Raw genomic sequence first — 22,045 nt, forward strand, 5'->3', positions numbered from 1 at the left:
TTAAAGCAGTGCGGAAATTCCACCTTAAGGTGCCCACCCCAGATATTCTGACACAGGCCAATCGCCCCCCTCTCCAGTCACCTGATTCTGATACTGCCATTTTGCGCGGAGCGTCCGACTGTTAATAGGAAATTGGAATTGTTGCTTCATCAAAGATGTCATCGACGAGATCCTGAATTTTCACATTTCGGACCACTGCTGCAACTGTCTGACTGGGATAATCTCCATTTAATAGTTCATATTCTCAGCAGCGCGTGCATTTAGCCTATACACGTTAACGCGAAAGCGCGCTGAAGGAATTTGGAAAATGATGCTTGGTATCAAATTCCGTGATGCACCTACTTCGCTCATGCAATGAATCAGGGCGAGATTTTCCGCGGCTAGACATCAAGAACGCTCCAATTGAACCGGTTTTGCTCCATTTTCGTTCGCAGTACGCTTCGTTTAAACAGCAGTTACATGGTTAACCGGTAACACCGGAGGCTAGCGAGTAACACGGTGTCCTTTTTGCGCGTGCTGAACGGGTAGGCCTATTTAAATCACGATCTGTCATTATACTGTCATCATTTCAGCGCGCGGTGATTGCCGTTATCTGAATGTCAGAGCATCCTCGCCCGTGTCCGGTTCGTATCAGGGTAGCGCTCTCCGCAAGACCGACTAAACCCACGGAGCAGGCTCCCACACACACCCCTGCAGTGAATAGATCTGTTTGAGGGACGATTTATTGAAAATCGTAATATGTCGGGACAGTCCATCACGGACCGGATCGCCGCGGCTCAGCACAGCATGACCGGATCTGCCATCAGCAAAGCCGTGTGCAAGGCCACTACGCACGAAGTCAGCGCGCCCAAGAAGAAGCACCTTGATTGTAGGTTAAAGCAGGGGGGGAAACGCAGCGAAATGTCACCCGTTGTGTTTTGCACTGTGCTTCGGCTTCCATTTAGATTGACTGTTTGCTGACCGATCATTTGCTATTATTTACAACCTTACCTATAATTACCGTAAATTAGCCTATTTCTTGACAGCCATTATAGAGATCATTTCATCAATTCACCGAAGGTCACCGTGGCACGTTCACAGTCCGTAATGCTGATTAGAATGCGTGATTGACACACTGGCCAATTTGCATACGATACGACTGGGACCTCATGACCGTTTTTATTTATTTATTTATTATTATTTTTTCGAAATACATTTAAATCAGTTTGATATTATGCATGCCACATTAAATAATTATGCAGAGTCTTATGTAGCCAACGTGTACTTAATAATTTTAAGGCTGATTCCTTATAGGAAACATACAATGTCAAGGGCATAGCATGATGAAGATTAGCTCGCGTACACAATGCAAGGTGCAAATTGCTCGTGACTTAAACCTTTATTCATTTTTTTAAAGGTGTTGTTGCTATTTCTCCATTGTTGACTTACAGTGTTTGCTATCCTAGTCTGAGTCATTGAAGGTGACAGCAGTATCAATGCAGTGATGTTTGTAGCTTATCATATTGCATCACCTTAATCTGTTTTAACTGAACATATGCTGTGTTACATTTGTTAAGGTTAATGCAGAAAGTGTCATTGTAGATATTTATAGCCTATTTACAGATATGAGTCACAATGACGGAGATATTTGATTCTGAAATCGAAATACTATTGCTAATTTTGGCATGGTATGACTGATATTTGCATTTGCGGTCAGTTTTTTTTAATCACACCCACCATTGTGAGGATGCACCTTCCTTTACTGGTCAAAATTAGCTTTTTTCAGTTCACTAATAATAAATAAGTGTAGTTGATTAATGGAACAGATTATCAATTAAGCTGTCAGTTAATGAGTCCAGAGCAGATGTCCTTTGGGAGACATAAAGAAAGCAGCCTGCAGATCTAATAAACTGCCAGCCTCCTACAAAGTAATAAAGGTAGCAGGTGTTCTCTGAATATGTGCTAGCATTCACCGACACAGGTTTTATTATCAGTTAATTAGGGAGAAATCAAGTGTAACTTTTGAGTAACCGCTATTCAAGCAATGTCATGTTAGATAGCAGACCGGCATCACTATGGATTGTTCTATCATGGTGAAACAGCTCATTTCTGGCAGTTTACCTTAATATAATTATGAACCACTGAAGTAGACAACAGATAAACATAGTAGGTATGAAATATCTTTTTGAATTTGAATCATATTTGTTGGTTAAATTGTACAAAGCTATAGAATGAAAAATGTTTTCCTTATATCTATGTGGTATGTGGACATCTGAGCAAAACAACCTGTTTATTGAACATTTGGTTTGGTGTTAATAGTGAGTTAGCACTCACTAACTGCTCCAATCCTTCTGGGAAGGCTGTATACTAGATGTTGGAACATGAATGCATGGATTTGCTCCCAGAAGAGCATCTCTGAATCGTAGTCAGCTTTCCAATTCATCCAAAAGGTTTTTCAAAAGGGTTCAGGTCTGGGCTTTGTGTAGGCTATTCACAAGACTCGCTCGTAAATAATTTCTTTATGGACTTCACATTCATTGGTACACCAGATTCTACTAAAAACGTTTAAGTAAATTGGATGATATTTTTTATTTTACTTATGCACCTGTTAGTAATGGGTGTAGCTGAAATAGCCAGACCTGTTCCATATGTATAAAATATACACTGCCTGGCCAGAAATAAAGTCGCTGTTTGGATTTAAATAGGCAAATATTGGATAGTCTATGTATAGTCTATAGTCAAATATAGTCTATGATTGGATCATTATTTCAGGGATTATTATGTTTCTAGCCTATGATATGTTTGGGAACATTTCTTAACCCTAACTGTTGGAGTGTGTAGCTTTTCATTTCTTAAACAACCATGTAGGAACACACATCACGGCCATATTCCAGGATGACAATGCCCAAATTTATATCATGCTCAAATTGTAAAAGAATGGTCCAGACCTTAAATTCATTGAAAGTCTTGGGAATGTGCTGGAGGAGACCTCTTGATGAAAATAAATATTGTGATATTATTTCCATCAAGAGTTTTGGTCAAGATCCTGTATTGACAATGCAAGACTCAAGCACTGTGAAGTCTCCTCCTTTTTTGTTTGTTTGTTGTTGTTTTTTTGGCTGGGAAGTGTATATATATATATATAGTATATACACATACACACACACACAGAACTTTTAAATGTTTTTATACATTTAAAAGTTTGGGATCCATAAGATTTCTTAAATTCTCTTATGCTCACCAAGGCTGCATTTATTTGATCAAAAATACAGTAAGAACAAGAGCATGTTGAAATATTATGATGTAGAATTTTCAGCATAATTACTCCAGTTTTCAGAGTCACACGATCCTTCAGAAATCATTTTAACATGCTGATTTGGTGCTCAAAAAACCTTATTATCAATGTTGAAAACAGTTGTGCTGCTTAATATTTCTGTGGAAACATGATACATTTTTTCAGGATATTTGGTGAATAGAAAGTTCAATAGAACATTGTATATATTTAAAATAAAAATATGCAACATTCGACCAATTTAATGCATTCTTGCTGAATAATGTAAGTATTAATTTCTTTAAAAAAATCTTTCTGACCCCAAACTTTTGAACTGGTACATATACACATACTTATTCAACCACAATGTAATTGTTCTGGATCATGTACAGTCATTGTTCCTGTCCTGTTTTTGCACAGATCTAATGCACTGCACCAATGAGCTGAACGTGAATATACCTCACTTGGCTGACACATTGTTTGAGAGGACAGCAAATCAAAGCTGGGTGGTGGTCTTTAAAGCTCTCATTACTACACACCACCTTATGATGTACGGCAATGAGGTAAGAGTCTCTGGCTGAATACTTCTTCTTGTCACTTTCTCAGTGGACCGTAGAGTGTCACAAAATCAATGTTACAGTACTTGCCAGGGCCATTCTATCAGATTTTTGAAGTATTAAATCTTTCGGGTAGTTGTGAAACTAAAGATTTCTTGTTTTTATATTCTTTCTGAAGGCATTTATTGTTATTATTCTACCCAGTTTGCTTTATTGATCCCCCTTCACTTGCTTATCTGTATCTTACATTTCATCATCCAGAGGTTTATCCAGTACCTTGCATCAAGAAGCACACTCTTTAACTTGAATAACTTCATAGATAAAGGCGCATTACAAGGTATGTTTAATAATTAATACTTCAATATAAGTGCATTCATGGACCAGATTTATGCTGCATGTCTAAAGCATTGAACTTCTCTTGTAGGTTACGATATGTCCATCTACATTAGACGTTACAGCAGGTATCTGACCGAGAGGGCTCTGTCCTACAGACTCGTTGCAGTTGATTTCACCAAGATGAAAAGAGGGTGAGGGGCAAATATACCATAATGAGACAAATAAGACAAATGGCGACATTGGAAACGGCAGCCTTTGAAGGTGTACAGTTGTGGTCACTGGTCACATCTTTCAGTTTCAACTATGTGTAACCTCACACACCATCAATATGTTCTGCGCAGGACCGATGGAGTGATGCGCACGATGAGCATAGAAAAGCTGATGAAGACTCTACCTATCATTCAGAATCAGCTGGACGCTCTTCTGGACTTTGAGGTACAGAATACATACACTATGTTTCAGTTTTCAGATGTAAAATTGAACATTGTGTGGGAATAAAACAAGAATGCATGATATTTGTCAGTATTTTTGTAGGTAGAATAGTGTAATTATGACCAAAGGCTGGAATACACTACACTACACTTTTTTCTCCGATTTTTTCCCCGATTTGCGATCCGGGTGAGTCGGCAATAGTTGCCGAATTTCTGCGCCAGTCTAAAGATTTTGTGTGTTCGGAGTTGACAGAATTAACAGAAAGTTGTGTAGTGTGTTCCTGATTTAAATAAACATCTGATTACTATCTTCAGGACTAGTTCTTTAGTCTGTTTGTCTCACATCTGCCCTTCCTTTTCTGCAGTTTTTCACGGCTGTTTTCCTTATGAATAAAAACACATATGTTCCCAATTGCAGGGCATGTCGTCAAAGTGTCAGGGGCTAAGATGTCACAATGGGAATATTGTCTTTAAACAGCCCATTGTAGACATTTCAGCAGTAAAGAATCATTTAAATATGTATAAAATATTTATAGGCCTATATATATTTTTGAGTGTTTTTTTAAAGTTAATACTTTTATTCCACAAAGACATATTATGTTACAAAATATATATATATATCATTTCAAGGGGTGGTTGATTATGATTTCACTTTTCTAACTTTAGTTAGTGTTTATTGTTGCTGATTGAGCATAAACAACATCTGCTAAGTTACGAAGCTCAAAGTTCAAAGCAAAGGGAGATATTTTCTTTTAAAGAAATCGCTTTTTAAGGACTACAACTAACGGCTAGTAGGGACTACACAACATTCCTCCCGGGTTAGTGACATTACTAACCCAAAAATGTACATAAACCCCGCCCCCGGGAACGTGATTTATGGATTATCATGACAGAATATGCTAATCAATGACTAGAAGATAGCTACACATAAGCTACCTAAATTCGTCAACTTAACCATTCAGAAATGTCCTGTTGCATTCTACATGTTGTCACTTCTTCTTGAGTCTCTCCATCTTTGTCTGACTCTGGTTTGAACATAAAGGCTGAACATACATTTTTTGAAAATTTCAGTGCATGTCTGTGTGAGGTAAAAGGACACAAACTGTTGTAGCTCCGCCCCCTGTGCCAATTTTAACATGCTATATAAAAATATCTGTGGGGTATTTTGAGCTAAAACTTCACATACACACTCTGGCGACATCAGAGACGTATTTTACATCTTGTGAAAAGGGCATTTTACCACCCCTTTAAATTTTCTGTTCACAGTAAATCATCACATAATGCTTAAAAAAATGTATCCCGATTTCTACAAAAATATTAAGTAGCACAACTGTTTTCTGTAATAATAACCAAGAAATGTTTCTTCAGCAGAAGATAAGTGTATTAGAATGATTTCTTAAGGATCATGTGACACTGAAAATTCAGCTTTGCATCACAGGAATAAATTACATTTTTAAATATATTAACATAGAAAACAGTAATAGTTCGCAATATTACTGTTTACTGTATTTTTGATCAAATAAATGCAGCCTTGATGACCATAAGAGACTTCTTTCAAAACCAAAACAAATATTACCATACCATACCATTTTGAATGATAGTGTGTTTATAAATATTCTATATATATATATATATATATATATATATTAACAAAAAACACTCTACAAAAATATAAAATAGAACATTTAGGGAAAAATATGAATTCAATTAAAATATTTAGAATAAAAAGAAAATGTAATTGAACTAAATTACAAGATATAAAGCACATGAAATCACTCAGACAGTCTTCCGTAACCTGATATTTATGACAAACATTCCTGTTTTAAACAGTAAGGTGCAATTAAAACCTTACAGCTATTGAGATACACACATTATGGTGCTTCAGATGTGGCTTTTGAAGCAACAGCAGGAGAGTTTGGAAGCTTGAGATTGCTTGATGATTTATAGACGCCTAGTAGGAATGCAGAGAAACAGCAAGCTGGCATTTAAAGGCTCATGTTTTGATTACATTTGTGATTTTGTGCTTCCCTGTAGGCCAGCTCTAATGAACTGACCAATGGGGTGATCAATTGTGCCTTCACGCTGCTCTTCAAGGACTCTATCCGCATCTTTGCTGCTTACAACGAGGGTGTCATTAATCTGCTAGGTAATACATTCACCTCAGAGCTTTGTTTCCATGTAATTTCAGTAATTCAGTAGCTTGTGTCCTCATATGAGCGTGCAGCGCAAAAGCCGTTGGTCACAGCGGCTTTTACATATGAATGTAATACAGTAGTTTGTACTTCAAAGAGAATTGCAACTTGCTAAACTGACTTTTTTCTTTACTTCAAAGAGAAATATTTTAATATGAAGAAGAATCAATGCAAAGAGGCGCTGGAAATATACAAGAAGTTTCTTATCAGGATGACCAAGCTCTCAGAGTTTCTCAAGGTGGCAGAGGTAACACATCTCCAGATCTAATCCATGCATGGGATGGTTGGGCTCATCTTATTCAGGCCCTTTTTTGCTAAATGTCCCTCTTGCCTTTTGGTCCAAGAACCTGTATCGGAGGTCCCCCCTCATGCTGCCTGTTCTGGTGCCTGCACTGCATGCCTTAGCAGAAAGTCTCTCTATCTATCTGTCCCTCTCAACAACAGCAAGAACAGAGCTATGACACGATTGCAACGACAGTCCTTTAATGTGCAAACGATGAGTTGAACCTTTGTTTTGCAGTTTGGATACGGGCACAGTTGTCAATTTGGCTCCTAGGAACTATTGGATAAACAATTGCATAAATGACAAGATAAGATAAGCCTCAAAGATAAAGCTTTGCTACTGTAGAGACGAATGAATAGCGGGCACCTGATATTTTTGACAACTGTGCCAGTGTGATGGTTGGAATTTAGCTGTTTACTTTTGTCTGTAAAGCCCATTATTTTGATGTGTATGGAGGCATACATTGGGGAAAAATGCTAAGCACATCCTTCTTGAGTTTTTTGTTTGGTTTCTTCTCTTTTTGTTAAATCCTTTATTTTGCTTTCTGGCTGAATAATATGACTCTTCAGGAAGAGGGTGAAGTGCTATCCAAAAACTGACTAAAGTTGACTTTAAGAGCACATTTCTTTCTTTGTATAACAATGTGTGTATGCCATTTGTTTTTCTTGTCTTTTTTCCAAAGTCAACATTAGTTGTGTGTTTCTTTTGGATGTTTCTCACCTAGTCATGTAAATATCTCACCATTGACCTACAAGTGTCTTTTCACTCATCATCTACTACACCATCTCCAGAACCTCAATGTCTCTGTGTGTGTGTGTACATCCAGTCGTCCATTCTCTCTTTTTTGTTCCTCATACACTGCATGGAGTAATGGCTCTTTTTCTTAATTCTTCTTTCTCCCTTCTCCACGTGCCTCGGTTTTCTCTTTTTACCGTTTGGTTTCACGTTTTGTTTTCCGTTCTCCCTCCCTTCCTTTTCTTTTGTGTCACAGCAAGTTGGAATTGATCAGGTTGACATCCCAGATCTCTCACAGGTTAGTGGTGCATTTCATCTCAGTTTCTCTCATGTGGCTTCACCCTGATCTCTCATTCACGCCTCACCCCATAGACCATCATCCCCAGCCCTGATTTCTTTTGATTTCCCCCTCATCTATCAGACTTTTAGGATAGGGGCCTCAAGAAACTTACTCCATACCCGCGCACTCCCAAGGAATCAGATGTGCTGTTTTGCATTTTCTGTTGTCGCCAGAGGTAAATGGGTACCAAAGCTATAGTCTATGTGAATTTTTACAGGTGCTATCTCTGATAGCCGTTGCCTTGTTTATAGCCACATTTGATCAGTAATGAAAAGTCAGTTAAGGTCTCATTAAAGCTTAGTGCTTGCCCCTCAAGCCACTATTTCTTACTGGCATATACCCATGAGAAATTTGACTGCTTGTACTTCCAAAAGCCACGTTTTCACCGTCTCTGACACTCGCATACGACTGAGCGCAACAGCGTTTATCCTCCGCTTATTCACCAACACTATGGTTGGAAGGAAAAATTGTTTGTCCACAAATCCCGTTCCAGTGCTTATCATTGTAAATAACTGTTTAACAATTATAAAAATAGTTATTTCAGACTTAATTCTACAGAGCATTTAGTTAAAAATAACTCACGTCGTGCTTATAGTTTGATTGGAATACACAACAACCGTTGCATACAGTCTAATCGCAGAAGTTAGAATACTCAAATCCAGTCCGCAAATTTGGCGTCCCGTGCAATTTCCCATTGGAAATGAATGACTTCCGTTTGAACGGTCTGTCGTTTGTCAGAGACAGCGAAAAGGCGGCTTTTACACGGATTGATATATGGCTAAACGGTGCTTGTGCGATGATCTCTGCCGCGCTGTACGTGGCAAGTCTGACGTCGCGGGCCACGGGCTCGCTAAATAAAGACATCTCCCAACCTGGAAGCACTCACCTTTGCCATATATCTCTGTACTGGTAGGGTATTCTGCTTGGATAGTTTCTTGGGTAGAACAGTGAATGTGCACCAAATAAATAAGAATGCCTCAAAACTGGAGCTGGGGACTAAATTCTGCCTGGCACCTCACGAAGTTTTATAGTCAGCAGCGCTGCCAAATATAGACCTGGTTTTCCTGCGTCTCTTAACAATTCTGCCAGGGTGCCGGGCATTGACGTCCCCCTTCAGTTTGCCACCATTTGGCATATTTGACATTTTCATTTACATTGGACAGGGACTCCTGAAGGTGTTGGGCTGGCACACTACAAAGTGGTACTTCAACCATGTCAACAAAACATTTTATTGGAAGGAGTGCCTTGTTTACTTAAGCTGAAGCAGTATTCAGAAGGCCTGCGTTCTATTCTCAAGTACTCTATCATTAGCACCATTGATTAGGCTTATTTCATAAGTCCTATTTAAGTGCCTTTTCTTTGCTGTAAGATAGATATTAATCACGGCCTTTTGTATACTCCTGCTCCTGTAGAACCCTTGTCTTAACTTCTCTTCCTTGTTTATCTCTCCTTTAATAGTGTGTTGTTTCGTTGCATATGTTTCAGATTTCTCAGTAGAACGCTCCCGCTATTGTGTCTTCCTTCAAATTACACGTCTGAGAAATCTGCTCTTTTGTTATTCATGAAATTTCCTCCTCTGAATTGGCATGTACACCGGACACAGCTCGTGGCCCAAAGGCAAATGTTGTATAAGAACAGACGCACATGCCCGCGTGCCGAATCCTTTCGGCCGACATTTCGATTCAATTGACGTTGCTCTTTTTGGGCGAAACTGCAATACGAGCATAGAAAACTGGCAGCGTGGACTGGTCTCACTCAATGTTTGCCTTTCTTTGGTTAACCTGCTTTGGCTTCCAAGTGTTTCAGATTCTATCAAAATGTCCATGCAGACATTGCAATCAGCACTAAAAGCGGCATAGCTAAAATTTGACTCCTGATTGATTTCCAAGAAATCCAAGTGGAATCCAAAGATTAGCAGGTTCCGCTGTGGCATTTGATACCCGTGCAGTATGTGTGTTTATATCCTGTGCATGATTAGAACAATCTCCTTGTAGGTCAGTCTGCTTTCCGTTTTTCATAGTATTAATTCTTCTCAAGTGATCTCAGTTGACCTCACTGGTCTTAAACGGCCTGTTGGAGAACTTGCATGGGAAACAGATATTGTTTTGCATGTGTAGCTTTTAAGCTTAAGCCCTTTCCACTTAAATTACTTCTGTTGTGTTTCCCCTTTGTTTTCAGAGACTCATAACCACTATTAGGTTCTCTTAGTTACGCAGCCTTTGTGTGTGTGAAGGTATGAGTGTGTGAGAGAAAGAATAAAAGACAGAACAGTAGAATAATATACATGTAGTTGTTTATGTATGAATTCCTTATTTTTCGATTCATAGTTAGAAGTATGTTAGGTGCAAATGATGGAGTGTGTGTGTGTTTTGTTTTGATCATTTTTTGCTGCTACTTTTAACCAGTTTATTGTGTTGCCTAAAACCTGTGTTGCCTCATCCCTTCTTGACCTCACCACCAGGCTCCCAACAGTCTCTTAGATGCTCTGGAACAACATCTGGCTTCTCTGGAGGGCAAGAAAATGAAAGAGGCCTCTACTGTCAGCAGGTACTTGAATATGTGCTGGGATTCTGTCTAAGGGTCAATGGACAAATACAAATACATGTCAGGAATGATGAAAATGAGTACTGAAACTAGGCACAACTGCCAACTAAGCTCTTTGAATTGTACTCTTTGTATTCATGCTAAAAAAAAAAAACCAACAACGTTATTTTACAGTCCTGTTGCCCATGTACATACTATGTACTTATTACAGTAATTCTGTCATGACAATTCTCGGGAGATTGGCATGGTAATGAATATGGTAATGTTAATGTATTTGGTCTTGGCGGAATAGATCTGCTACACTGCTGATGCTGCCGAGCAAGTACTGAGACTGGCTACTACCAATACATTCACAGATATTGACATGCTGTACATGATACATACATGATTTAACCCCTGTAGCAGATCTATACAGATGGAGCTGGGGGGTATTTGTTTGAATGTTGAGCCGCAGCTCATTGGACGCTGATGCAACAGCAACCAATCAGTTGTACCATGTAGATAATGTGATCACTACAAAAATGAGTCAAAGACTTAGCAGCCTGCGCCGTCTATAGAGTTTCATGCCAGAACTAGGTAATTACTATAACTGGGTAACAACTAGGTACTAACCCTGAACCTACCCCTAAACCTAACCTTAATCCCTGTAATTATCTTAGATTACCCAATATTTCTTAGGTAAGTACACTGTAAGTACATGCAAGTGCACGTACTGTAAAATAAAGTGCAAACAAAAATGTATACCATTCTCATCCAACATTTTGATTGAATCACTCTAAATCAGTGTTTCTAAACCTTTTCGATTCCAAGGTCCCTCATTTTCCACAATATTTTAAAAATGTGTTTCACTCACAATTTCTACTTTTAGCACAACTAGAAAACTGTATATTCATTATAAAAATGCCAGTGAAGTTTTAAGATTTTATTAATTTACATGAATTTCCACAGGTCTAGAAATCACACTTTTAAAATGAATTAAAATTCAAATGTAAATAATTGTAAGTCATCTTGAGACCCTCTTTGAAATCCACTGCTTTTAAAACAAGTTGTGTGTATTAAAAATACTTTCGTTACACCTTCAATACACTTCCGTTTTCATCTTAATGAATTTATTTTATTTATTAATATTGAGGTTATCCATTTGACATTAATTAAACTGGCCTTTTTATAAAGGTGTCAAAATATCTTTTTAATTTACAGACCTTGACACATAATTGTGAGGGTCTAAATATGTCCTCTCTGTTTTATGATTTTAATTATTTTTTTTAAACAAAATTGCTTTGCTGCATATAATAAAGATTATGTTACTTCTGTAAGTTCTGTCATGAAACTCTAGATGGTGCAGGCTAATTGGTCCTTAACTCAATCTACTTGCAATCACATCATTCTCTATAGGGCACAGCTGATTGGTTCCTGCTGAATCAGTAGCCAATGAGCTCGCTGCTCAACCTTTAAATACTTGGTCAGCATTTGCTGTAGCAGTTCTGTAGCATTTCAGAAACCCTCCACCTTCCCCAGCTCCACCTGTATATATCTGCTATGGGTAATTCATGTACGCTATATTGTACAGCAGTAGCATGTCTTACTTGCTCAGCAGCAGCAGCAATAACAGCAGCAGTGTAGTAGATTTATTACGCCATGACCATATATCAACATTGTCATATCCATTACCATGCCAATCACTCTGAGAGTAGTCATGACAAAAGTTCATTTCTGCCCCAGCATTTTAGAAAAAAAACTTTTTATTACCTACAATAATCATACAACTTTATCTATTCAAAAATCATTCAAAATCCACTTTGAATGGTGCCAGTTTGAATGGGCATGACAGTTCTGCTCATAATCAATATTGTGATGCTGATAGTGGTTCCTACAGTAAGGTTTTCACAGATTCCACTGAAACTTGACAAAATAGCACGATTGATGTGTTAGTTTGTCTATCAGCCGCGATTAGATGTTCCAGTGAATCATTCTCTTTTTGCATTCATAGGGAGGTGGAGGGGGACAGACTACAGCCTGCAAAGGTAAGATCTAATCTTATTCATTTGTCACATAATTTCTCTGTCAAATTGTTAATGAGCGCAGACTTCACAACAGCATGAAACGTATTTTCAAAACTCCTTCTTTTTTGCAAATGTTCATCCAAACAATTACATGTTCACTGAAACTGTCTGCATTAATGTTGTTGGTTTATGCTGTTATTTCTGCTCGGCAGGCTGTTCAGCTCAAAGACATTGGCATGCAGACCCCGACAGTATCCCCCAGCGGGCAGTCTGTGGGCAGTGCCAACAGTAGCTGCACCAGCAGCGGTGCCACCGAGCTTCTGTCCAGTCCACCTGATCTAACCATCACAAACGGGTACATGTTCTGGAGTGTTTCGAGTGTAGTGGCACTTCTATATGAAATACCATTGCCCTGTATTACTATATTTGCATTTATTCACTTAGCAAACGCATTTTCCCAAAGACAAATGAGTAAAAAGTAATTGCAGAAGTAATTGTGTGCCCGTTACAAGGTTTAATTGCTCTTTCCCCATTATCCTGAACAGTGTGCACAACTTCACCAATGACCATTTTGATCTCCAACATAATTCCAGCACCCCTGTTCAGACAACCACCCTACCGGCCACTAACAACAGCTGGGGAGGTAATTAAACTGGCCCAAAACTGTCCAGTTTACTATTTCTATATTCTGAGTGTTTTAGCATTCTTCTCTGATACAATTTTAATCTTGCTCTTCTTAAATTCTTTATTACATGGCACATTCTCTACTTCTTTGGGACTCAACTGAGTGAGTATTTACATATTTTTATAATGAGTTCATTGACTTTTAAAAGTTTGTAATTGTTGGACATGTGGCGACATCGAACAGATTGCAAAAATATACATAATTTTTATTGAATCAAAAATATACATTGCCACCAGTGTAGTCCAATTCACTAACCAATTATGAACCAGTTTTTTTTAGTGAATCAAAAACGTACAGCCCAACCAGTGTAGTCCAATTCATGAATAAATGATTCTTATGATCCACTTCTTTTTGGTGAATCATAAACATACACCCCAACGTGTGATTTTTTCCCCACAAACCAGTTCAGCGGAAATTCCGCCCTGCAGCCAATTCTTAAGATTTTATCGGTCATGTCAATCACAGTACTGATTGCCTACACCAAACACTGATCCCTAAACCTACCTGTCATTGTAACCTTAACCAATAAAATTAGCTGCAGGATTTCTGGTGAAGTGGTTTTGGGGGAAAAATCACACCACCCCAACCAACCAGTGCAGTCTATTTCACGAATAAATGATTCTTATTAAGCGGTTCTTTTTAGTGAATCAAAAACATGCAGCCCAACCAGTGTAGTCTGATTCACGAATAAATGATTCTTATGAAGCGGTTCTTTTTAGAGAATCAAAAACATGCAGCCCAACCAGTGTAGTCTGATTCACAAATAAATGATTCTTATTAAGTGGTTCTTTTTAGTGAATCAAAAACATGCAGCCCAACCAGTGTAGTCTGATTCACGAATAAATGATTTTTATGAAGCGGTTCTTTTTAGAGAATCAAAAACATGCAGCCCAACCAGTGTAGTCTGATTCATGGATAAATTACTCTCATTAACCAGTTCTTTTCAGTGAATCAAAAACATGCAGCGTGACTTGTGTAGTCATATTCACAAACAAATGACACTTAGGAACCAGTTCTTTTTAGTGAATCAAAAACATATAGTGTGACCTGTGTAGTCCGATTCTCGAACAAATGTCTCTTACTGTATAAACCAGTTGTTTTTAGTAAATCAAATACAGCACGACCAGTGTAATCTGATTCATGAACAAATGACTCTTATGAGCAAGTTCTTTTTAGTGAATCAAAAACATACAGCGTGGTCCGATTCACGAACAAATTAGTTTTATGAACCAGTTATTTTTAGTGAATCAAAAACATACACCACAAGCAGTGTAGTCCGATTCATGAATAATGATTCTTATCAACCAGTTCTTTAAAGTGAATCAAAAACTTACAATACAAGCAGTGCATTGATTTGACTCTTATCAACCTGTTCTTGTCAGTGAATCAAAAACATACAGTATGACTAGTGTAGTCCGATTCATGAACAAATGACTCTAATCAACCTGTTCTTGTCAGTGAATCAAAAACGTCCCCATTCTAAGTACGAACGAGTCATATGACTTAGGTTCTTTTAATGAATAGTTGAAAAAGACGAGTTATCAATTTAAATCAGTCTGAAATACACAAATACAAATCGAAATCTGAATTGAGAAACTGATACCCAGCCCTTTATATTTGTCTCTGCATACTGGAGTTTTATCAGCTTTAATATTGAAAAATAATTGCCTTGTTTTTATCTTCCAGATTGGCTTTCCCGTAGGAGCACTTTTGAAGCCCACCCTCTCCTCGCAGGTCCAAAGTCAAGGCACACAGTTCTACAATGGAGGAAAATTACTTACTAATGATCTGGATTCGTCCTTGGCCAATCTTGTGGGCAGTGAGTCTTTCAGTCCTCTCATTTATTTTGTTTCTATGGCAATTAAACATTAAACTACAGACCGTGATACCTGTGCTCACAATGCATGTTTTATTTGTCATAGATTTACATTTTGGAGGACCCCCAGCCAAAAAGTAAGGCTTTTATTATGCAAAGCGTATGATATTTTAGGTTTATTGACAAGATTAACAATCATTATTGCAATGTGTACATCTGTAACAGTCTGACGTATGAATATGTTTTTTTTAGGCCTGAAGTTCATTGGACTCATTTGGAGAAAAAAGCGTCTGGAGGTTCCCACTGGCAGTCTAAAGCCATGAATGGGACAGCACCCTGGAGCCACACACACCTGGCCCCTGCTCCCATACCGATGCCACAGATGGTATGGCAATTGACTCATTGCTCAAGACATGCGCCTGTTAGAAAATTTCAGTCTGCTTATTCCGTATAATATGTTTGAATACAATATGTATGCGATTTCAAATCCAAGAGACGTGGCCTGTGTACTACATACAACACTAAATAATTTCTGTGTGATTCTCAGTAACGTCTTTGTCTTTCTCTTCTGCATGTTTTTGTAATGATACAGAATGGAATGATTTATACTGGCTATGTAAGTCCTGCTTGAACATAAACATGACTGAATCAACTAAATTCAAAGAACTATCAAAATAAATGAGTTACAAATATTTCCGCACGCTTAATTCTGTCTTTCTCAGGCACCAGCTCCGGTTGCATTTCCGATGACAACCCCCCAAGTGCCTGTGTATGGGATGGTACGTGTTTCAGCTTGATCATTTTGCCATCTTAATAATGTTCGGGGTTCAATATATTTACATAACTATTTTATACACTTTTTGTTCAGAAGTACGGGGCCGGTAAGGTGTTTTAATGCAATAAAAATTTTTTTAATTTTAAATCAAATGTAATTTCTTCCTGTAATGGCAAAGCTGAATGTTCAAAAATCATTCAAATATGATGATTTGGTGCTCTTATTATTTTGTGGAAACCCTGATACATTTTTTTCAGGACTCTTTGAGGCAGGACCCCTTAGACATAAAAATATTTAATTAATTTAGCGACACATCCACTGATGTCAGTAATAATTAGTTGTAGTTGTAGTATGTTTTAACTCTAATTATAAAATTAAGATATATTACAGTTGTAAATTACAATTATAATATACAATTGTACTGTAAAATAAAAAAATATATATTTGATAAATGATGAAATTCACTGCGTGCTTCACTCCAAAACACATTACAGTTATTTATTAAACTGGAGCCTTTGATTTGATAATCGCAATTATCGTGAAGCCCCCATTTTTTTCTTGTACATTCAATATAATTATTAGCTATTCATCAACTCATGAACCCCCATGTGGGAAACCCTGCTTTGAGGAACAGAACGTTCAAAAGAACAGCATTTCTAAATAGAAATGTTATAAATGCCTACCACTTTCGATCAATTTGATGCATCATTGATGAATAAAAGTATTCATTTCTTCCAAACTAAAGAATATGAACGACACGAAAAGTCCGACACTCACGCTGAACTTTTTTCACTGCTCTATAGATTCCTCCTCCTGTGGGGCAGATGGGGTCAATGCCCTTGATGGCTCCCCAGCCTATGATATATAACCAGCCCATCCTCCGCACCACCAATCCCTTCACCCCAATCCCTGGAGCTCAGGTACCCCCGTCCAAGAGCGTCCTAACTTCTTACACCAAAGGCTGTTCTTCTGTACGTACCTCTGCTTGTGACCTGTGATAATAAGATGCCTTTTTTTCCAGATGCACTTCATGTAGCACTGAGGAGCATGTTGAACTGACACATACGCCCGAGGAAAAACATCAACCAATCCAAAACCAAAAATGGCAAGGCAGACATGAGAAACGGTTCAAATGGCTCAAAGAGACAGAAGATGTTCATGTGGCATTTTACCCCTTAGCCCGTGTGTTTGTAACATACTCCCTCCATCCAGCGACATAACAGTCCTATGTCATTTTACATGTTACCTTTAATTTCTAAGTGTCAAAATTTAGTGTTTTTAGGCAGCCCTCTTTGATGATGTCACTGGCTGATGCAAACGGAATGACAGTGTACAGTGAATTGCAGTGGAATGAAAAGTTGTCATGATGTCAAGCCCCTCCCCTTCCCCCCCTGTTTGGAAAAGTGATTGTTGTAATTGTGCACACTTGAATCAATGTTTATAATGTCTAAACCAAGCCAAGGTTTTGTATGCACATTGCCTGAATAGTGTTTCGAATCAACCACTGTCAATGTTGATTGTGCCACAGCGGATGGCATCTCAATTTCTTGAGTCTTGGAGAAATGTGTACAGGTCACTTTTCGTACATTTGTCTTGTCCCCAAACATTTTGGATTTCACCTTAAAAGTTCGATTTGTTTCTACATGACTTGTAATGCCTCATTCAGGTATGGTAAAGGTATGGCTGTTTGGATTAAAGTAAAATACAGCAGTATGTTTCTGTATGGAAATGATACCATTTATTAAATATCTGGCAAAAAGTGCATGTCAGATACCAAGGCAATGACTATGGTTGTGTTCAAAAGTGCCCCATATACCCTTATATTGTGCATTATTTGAGGGGACAGCTGTTTATAGTGATGTCCAAAACCATAGTATTGGACATTATCAAGTGCACTCATTCACTCCCGTAATGCACCTCAATAACGAGTGTACAGCCAATGCACACTCAACAGTTAGACGCTAGAGAATACATACACTGAGCGTATTTCACTCATTCAATTGAGAACATCAGTGGAGTAATGTAGGGAATAGTGATATACTATATCACTATTCTGGTTCCATTGTTCTGAAGGTTAAGACAAGGCTCAAGATATTTTCACGTTTTATTCTTTGACATAAAATACAGCAGTACTTGTCTAGAGAAACAAGTGGCTAAATGGGACAACAGAGGTCGTCAGGGTCATTAAACGTCATCTAATCTATAGTCCGCTTTCACAGATTTGCGCTCTTGCAAACTATTCTTACTCAAACATTCAGGGAAAAGGTTTTTTAAATAAAGACTGAAAGAGTTGTTGGAAGCTTAGTGGTGGTGACACTGAAGTCATTTGACTGGTGAAGTTCGTTTATAGCCTAGCTTTTTACTTCTGGCAACTGTATTTAGGTTAAAAAATTCATAAAAGTTGAGTTCATTTGTGAAGATTATCATGATGAACAAAAGGTGTAAAGAATCATGCTTTTTTGTTGGTCACAGGGCTCATTTTCTGAAATAATTCAAAAGCCAACTTTTCAACTGAAGCTTAAAGGGGTCCTATTATGCTTTTCAACTTTAGTTAGTATGTAATGTTGCTGTTTGAGCATAAAAAGATCTGAAAGGTTACAAAGCTCAAAGTCCACTCCAAAGTGAGATATTTTATTTAACAGAATTCCCAAAAACAGCTTGTTTTTGTAGCTTTTGTAAGCTCTTGCTTTTGTAAGACGGTTCACCGCTCCTTAGGAAAATTAACCATGGTTTTGTGATCGATTACTGTTTGCATTACCTTAGTTTTCCGACAAATATCACGATTAAATGGTGGATAACATCGTATCTATAATGTAAAAGAAAATTACAAACATGCCACTCTGAAACGCCCTGTGAAATCCGTGCTTGCAGAGTTTGTGCATGAAATCCATTCTACACAATCCTCTTCTTCGTTAACATTGTCAGGGTCTTAATCGGGCATGAATTGGTTTGAAATTGATGCCATCCGCAATATTTACACTAGAGAAGAAATCAAAGATATGGAGGTGCAGGACATTTCCCGAACATGCTAAACACTGCCAATCACAACACACCGGGCCAGCTAACCAATCACAGCACATTTCGTATTTCAGAAGGAGGGGCTTCATCTAAATCGGCGTGTTCGAGCCAGACTGGGGAAAGAGGTGCTGTAATAATGTAAAATATGTGGACACCTTTAAAAGAAGACCACCAGAATATATGGCTACTTTCAAACGGCTAGCAATGGAGAAAGATGCTGTAATAATGTAAAATATGTGAAAAATAATGATTTTTTTTAACAATCAAGCATGAAAACATATTCTAGTACACCCCACCAGAATACATGGCTACTTTCAAACGGCTAGCAATGGTAAAAGATGCTTTTTGGCTAATTCGCCAATGCTAACCACTAACCAGTCAACACTTTTGTGCAGCCCAACATTCAGTGGTGGGCAGGACTACTTGGCCGACCAAACTCATACAGTGAGGAAAATAAGTATTTGAACACCCTGCTATTTTGCAAGTTCTCCCACTTAGAAATCATGGAGGGGTCTGAAATTGTCATCATAGGTGCATGTCCACTGTGAGAGACATAATCTAAAAATTTTGGCCCACTCCTCCACACAGATCTTCTCTAGATCAGTCAGGTTTCTGGGCTGTCGCTGAGAAACACTGAGTTTGAGCTCCCTCCAAAGATTCTCTATTGGGTTTAGGTCTGGAGACTGGCTAGGCCACGCCAGAACCTTGATATGCTTCTTACAGAGCCACTCCTTGGTTATCCTGGCTGTGTGCTTTGGGTCATTGTCATGTTGGAAGACCCAGCCTCGACCCATCTTCAATGCTCTACTGTAACTGAGGGAAGGAGGTTGTTCCCCAAAATCTCGCAATACATGGCCCCGGTCATCCTCTCTTTAATACAGTGCAGTCGCCCTGCATGTGCAGAAAAACACCCCCAAAGCATGATGCGCTACCACCCCCATGCTTCACAGTAGGGATGGTGTTCTTGGGATATGGTACTCATCATTCTTCTTCCTCCAAACACGTTTAGTGGAATTATGATCAAAAAGTTCTATTTAGGTCTCATCTGACCACATGACTTTCTCCCATGACTCCTCTGGATCATCCAAATGGTCATTAGCAAACTTAAGACGGGCCTTGACATGCTGGTTTAAGCAGGGGAACCTTCCGTGCCATGCATGATTTCAAACCATGACGTCTTAGTGTATTACCAACAGTAACCTTGGAAACGGTGGTCCCAGCTCTTTTCAGGTCATTGACCAGCTCCTCCCGTGTAGTTCTGGGCTGATTTCTCACCTTTCTTAGGATCACTGAGACCCCACGAGGTGAGATCTTGCATGGAGCCCCAGTCCGAGGGAGATTGGCAGTCATGTTTAGCTTCTTCCATTTTTTTCTAATGATTGCTCCAACAGTGGACCTTTTTTCACCAAGCTGCTTGGCAATTTCCCCGTAGCCCTTTCCAGCCTTGTGGAGGTGTACAATTTTGTCTCTAGTGTCTTTGGACAGCTCTTTGGTCTTGGCCATGTTAGTAGTTGGATTCTTACTGATTGTATGGGGTGGACAGGTGTCTTTAAGCAGCTAACGACCTCAAACAGGCGCATCTAATTTAGGATAATAAATGGAGTGGAGGTGGACATTTTAAAGGCAGACTAACAGGTCTTTGAGGGTCAGAATTCTAGCTGATAAACAGGTGTTCAAATACTTATTTGCAGCTGTATCATACAAATAAATAGTTAAAAAATCATATATTGTGATTTCTGGATTTTTTTATTTTTTATTATGTCTCTCACAGTGGACATGCACCTACGATGACCATTTCAAACCCCTCCATGATTTCCAAGTGGGAGAACTTGCAAAATAGCAGGGTGTTCAAATACTTATTTTCCTCACTGTATTTGATGAAGCTGGTGGAGTGTAAAGAGTACCTGAAAACCATACTTGAGAAAAAGTACAGATTCCTTACAGCTAAAATTACTCCATTACTTGAGTAAAAGTATCTGATTTTAACAGTATTTAAATGGATATTTCACCACTGGAAAGATGAATGTGTAGAAACAAAATTTTTGATGTTATGTAGTTGAAATGTGAAATTATTTCAGAAGTTGTTGCCTTCCAGACTGAGAAAAGCCAGAAACATTTTTTTTTTTGGCTCATGTGGATGACAGACAACAACTCCCAGAATGCACTTGCTTCGCTGCCCTACGAGGCCACTCCCAAGCCACGCCTGCCGGTTACAGAGGGCAGTATCGGAAGAAATTATACAACTAGGCAGGGATGGGCAGTATTTCATATACATGTATTTAAAATATGTATTTGAAATACAAAATACTATTTTTAGCTTGATTCAGGAGAGGGGGAAACATATAAGAAGATTTAAAAAAAAACATTGGATGGATTTTTATCTTTTTATGATGGTTGTGTATAGGCACTGCCAACACACATTTCAGTACAATCAACTTGTAAAAGTGCATGTACCATTATATGACCCCTTTAAAGACGCACTAGTTCTCAACATCTAAAAGGCATGCCAGTGAAAAACAAGAAACAGCTGGTTTGTCAGAGACAGCAAACATGTTTATTTTCTAAAATCAAAATAAAACTGAGCACCTCAATAAAACTCAATATTGCAATAAATCTAGGTCGATACGAAAGACTCTTAAACGTCTACAAACAATCTTAGTTAAGCTCAAGTGCTCAAAAAGGCCACAAGTAAACCAATATCCTAACCAAGTTCCAATTTAACAGACAAAAAAAATATGTTAAGTAAAATGAAATGGTCAAAGCCTACTTGCACTGGATGAGCTGGTTTCGGCCTCTCATATATAAAACACCTTGCGATTCAGCAACTATCTGCAAATGCACTTGCATTCGCGTAAAGTAGCTTTGGGGACAAGTTTGGATGAGTTATGCTTGCTACAGACTGAGATTTCAGCAATCCTTTAAGGTCATTACTAATCATGGATCTAATAAACTTGGGTACGTCATGTATGTAGATTGTACGATGATGACACGTATTGAATTGTAGGCTATGACGCAAATTAGTGTTGAAAAATAAAATGTCATTAGCATGTGCTAGTGGTGTACAAATAGACTGACACTTT

General features: G+C 38.4%; 1 protein-coding gene across 1 annotated transcript; it reads left to right on the top strand.

Annotated features, from left to right (window-relative positions):
- Positions 1–738: 738 nt before the first annotated feature.
- Positions 739–16,945, top strand: LOC308706090 (phosphatidylinositol-binding clathrin assembly protein; the record flags this gene model as incomplete). Its single annotated transcript, XM_081391474.1, has 18 exons — positions 739–868; positions 3,671–3,813; positions 4,069–4,144; positions 4,232–4,334; positions 4,485–4,578; positions 6,609–6,720; positions 6,907–7,013; positions 8,041–8,082; positions 10,586–10,671; positions 12,659–12,692; positions 12,884–13,026; positions 13,217–13,314; positions 15,059–15,175; positions 15,279–15,309; positions 15,425–15,557; positions 15,765–15,788; positions 15,895–15,951; positions 16,751–16,945. 18 exons carry the CDS (start codon positions 739–741, stop codon positions 16,943–16,945), a joined length of 1,725 nt encoding a protein of 574 aa, XP_081247600.1.
- Positions 16,946–22,045: the final 5,100 nt, after the last annotated feature.

The sequence above is a fragment of the Scardinius erythrophthalmus genome, assembly GCF_964197995.2.
Source record: "Scardinius erythrophthalmus genome assembly, chromosome: 17".
Taxonomy (NCBI): Eukaryota; Metazoa; Chordata; class Actinopteri; order Cypriniformes; family Leuciscidae; genus Scardinius; species Scardinius erythrophthalmus.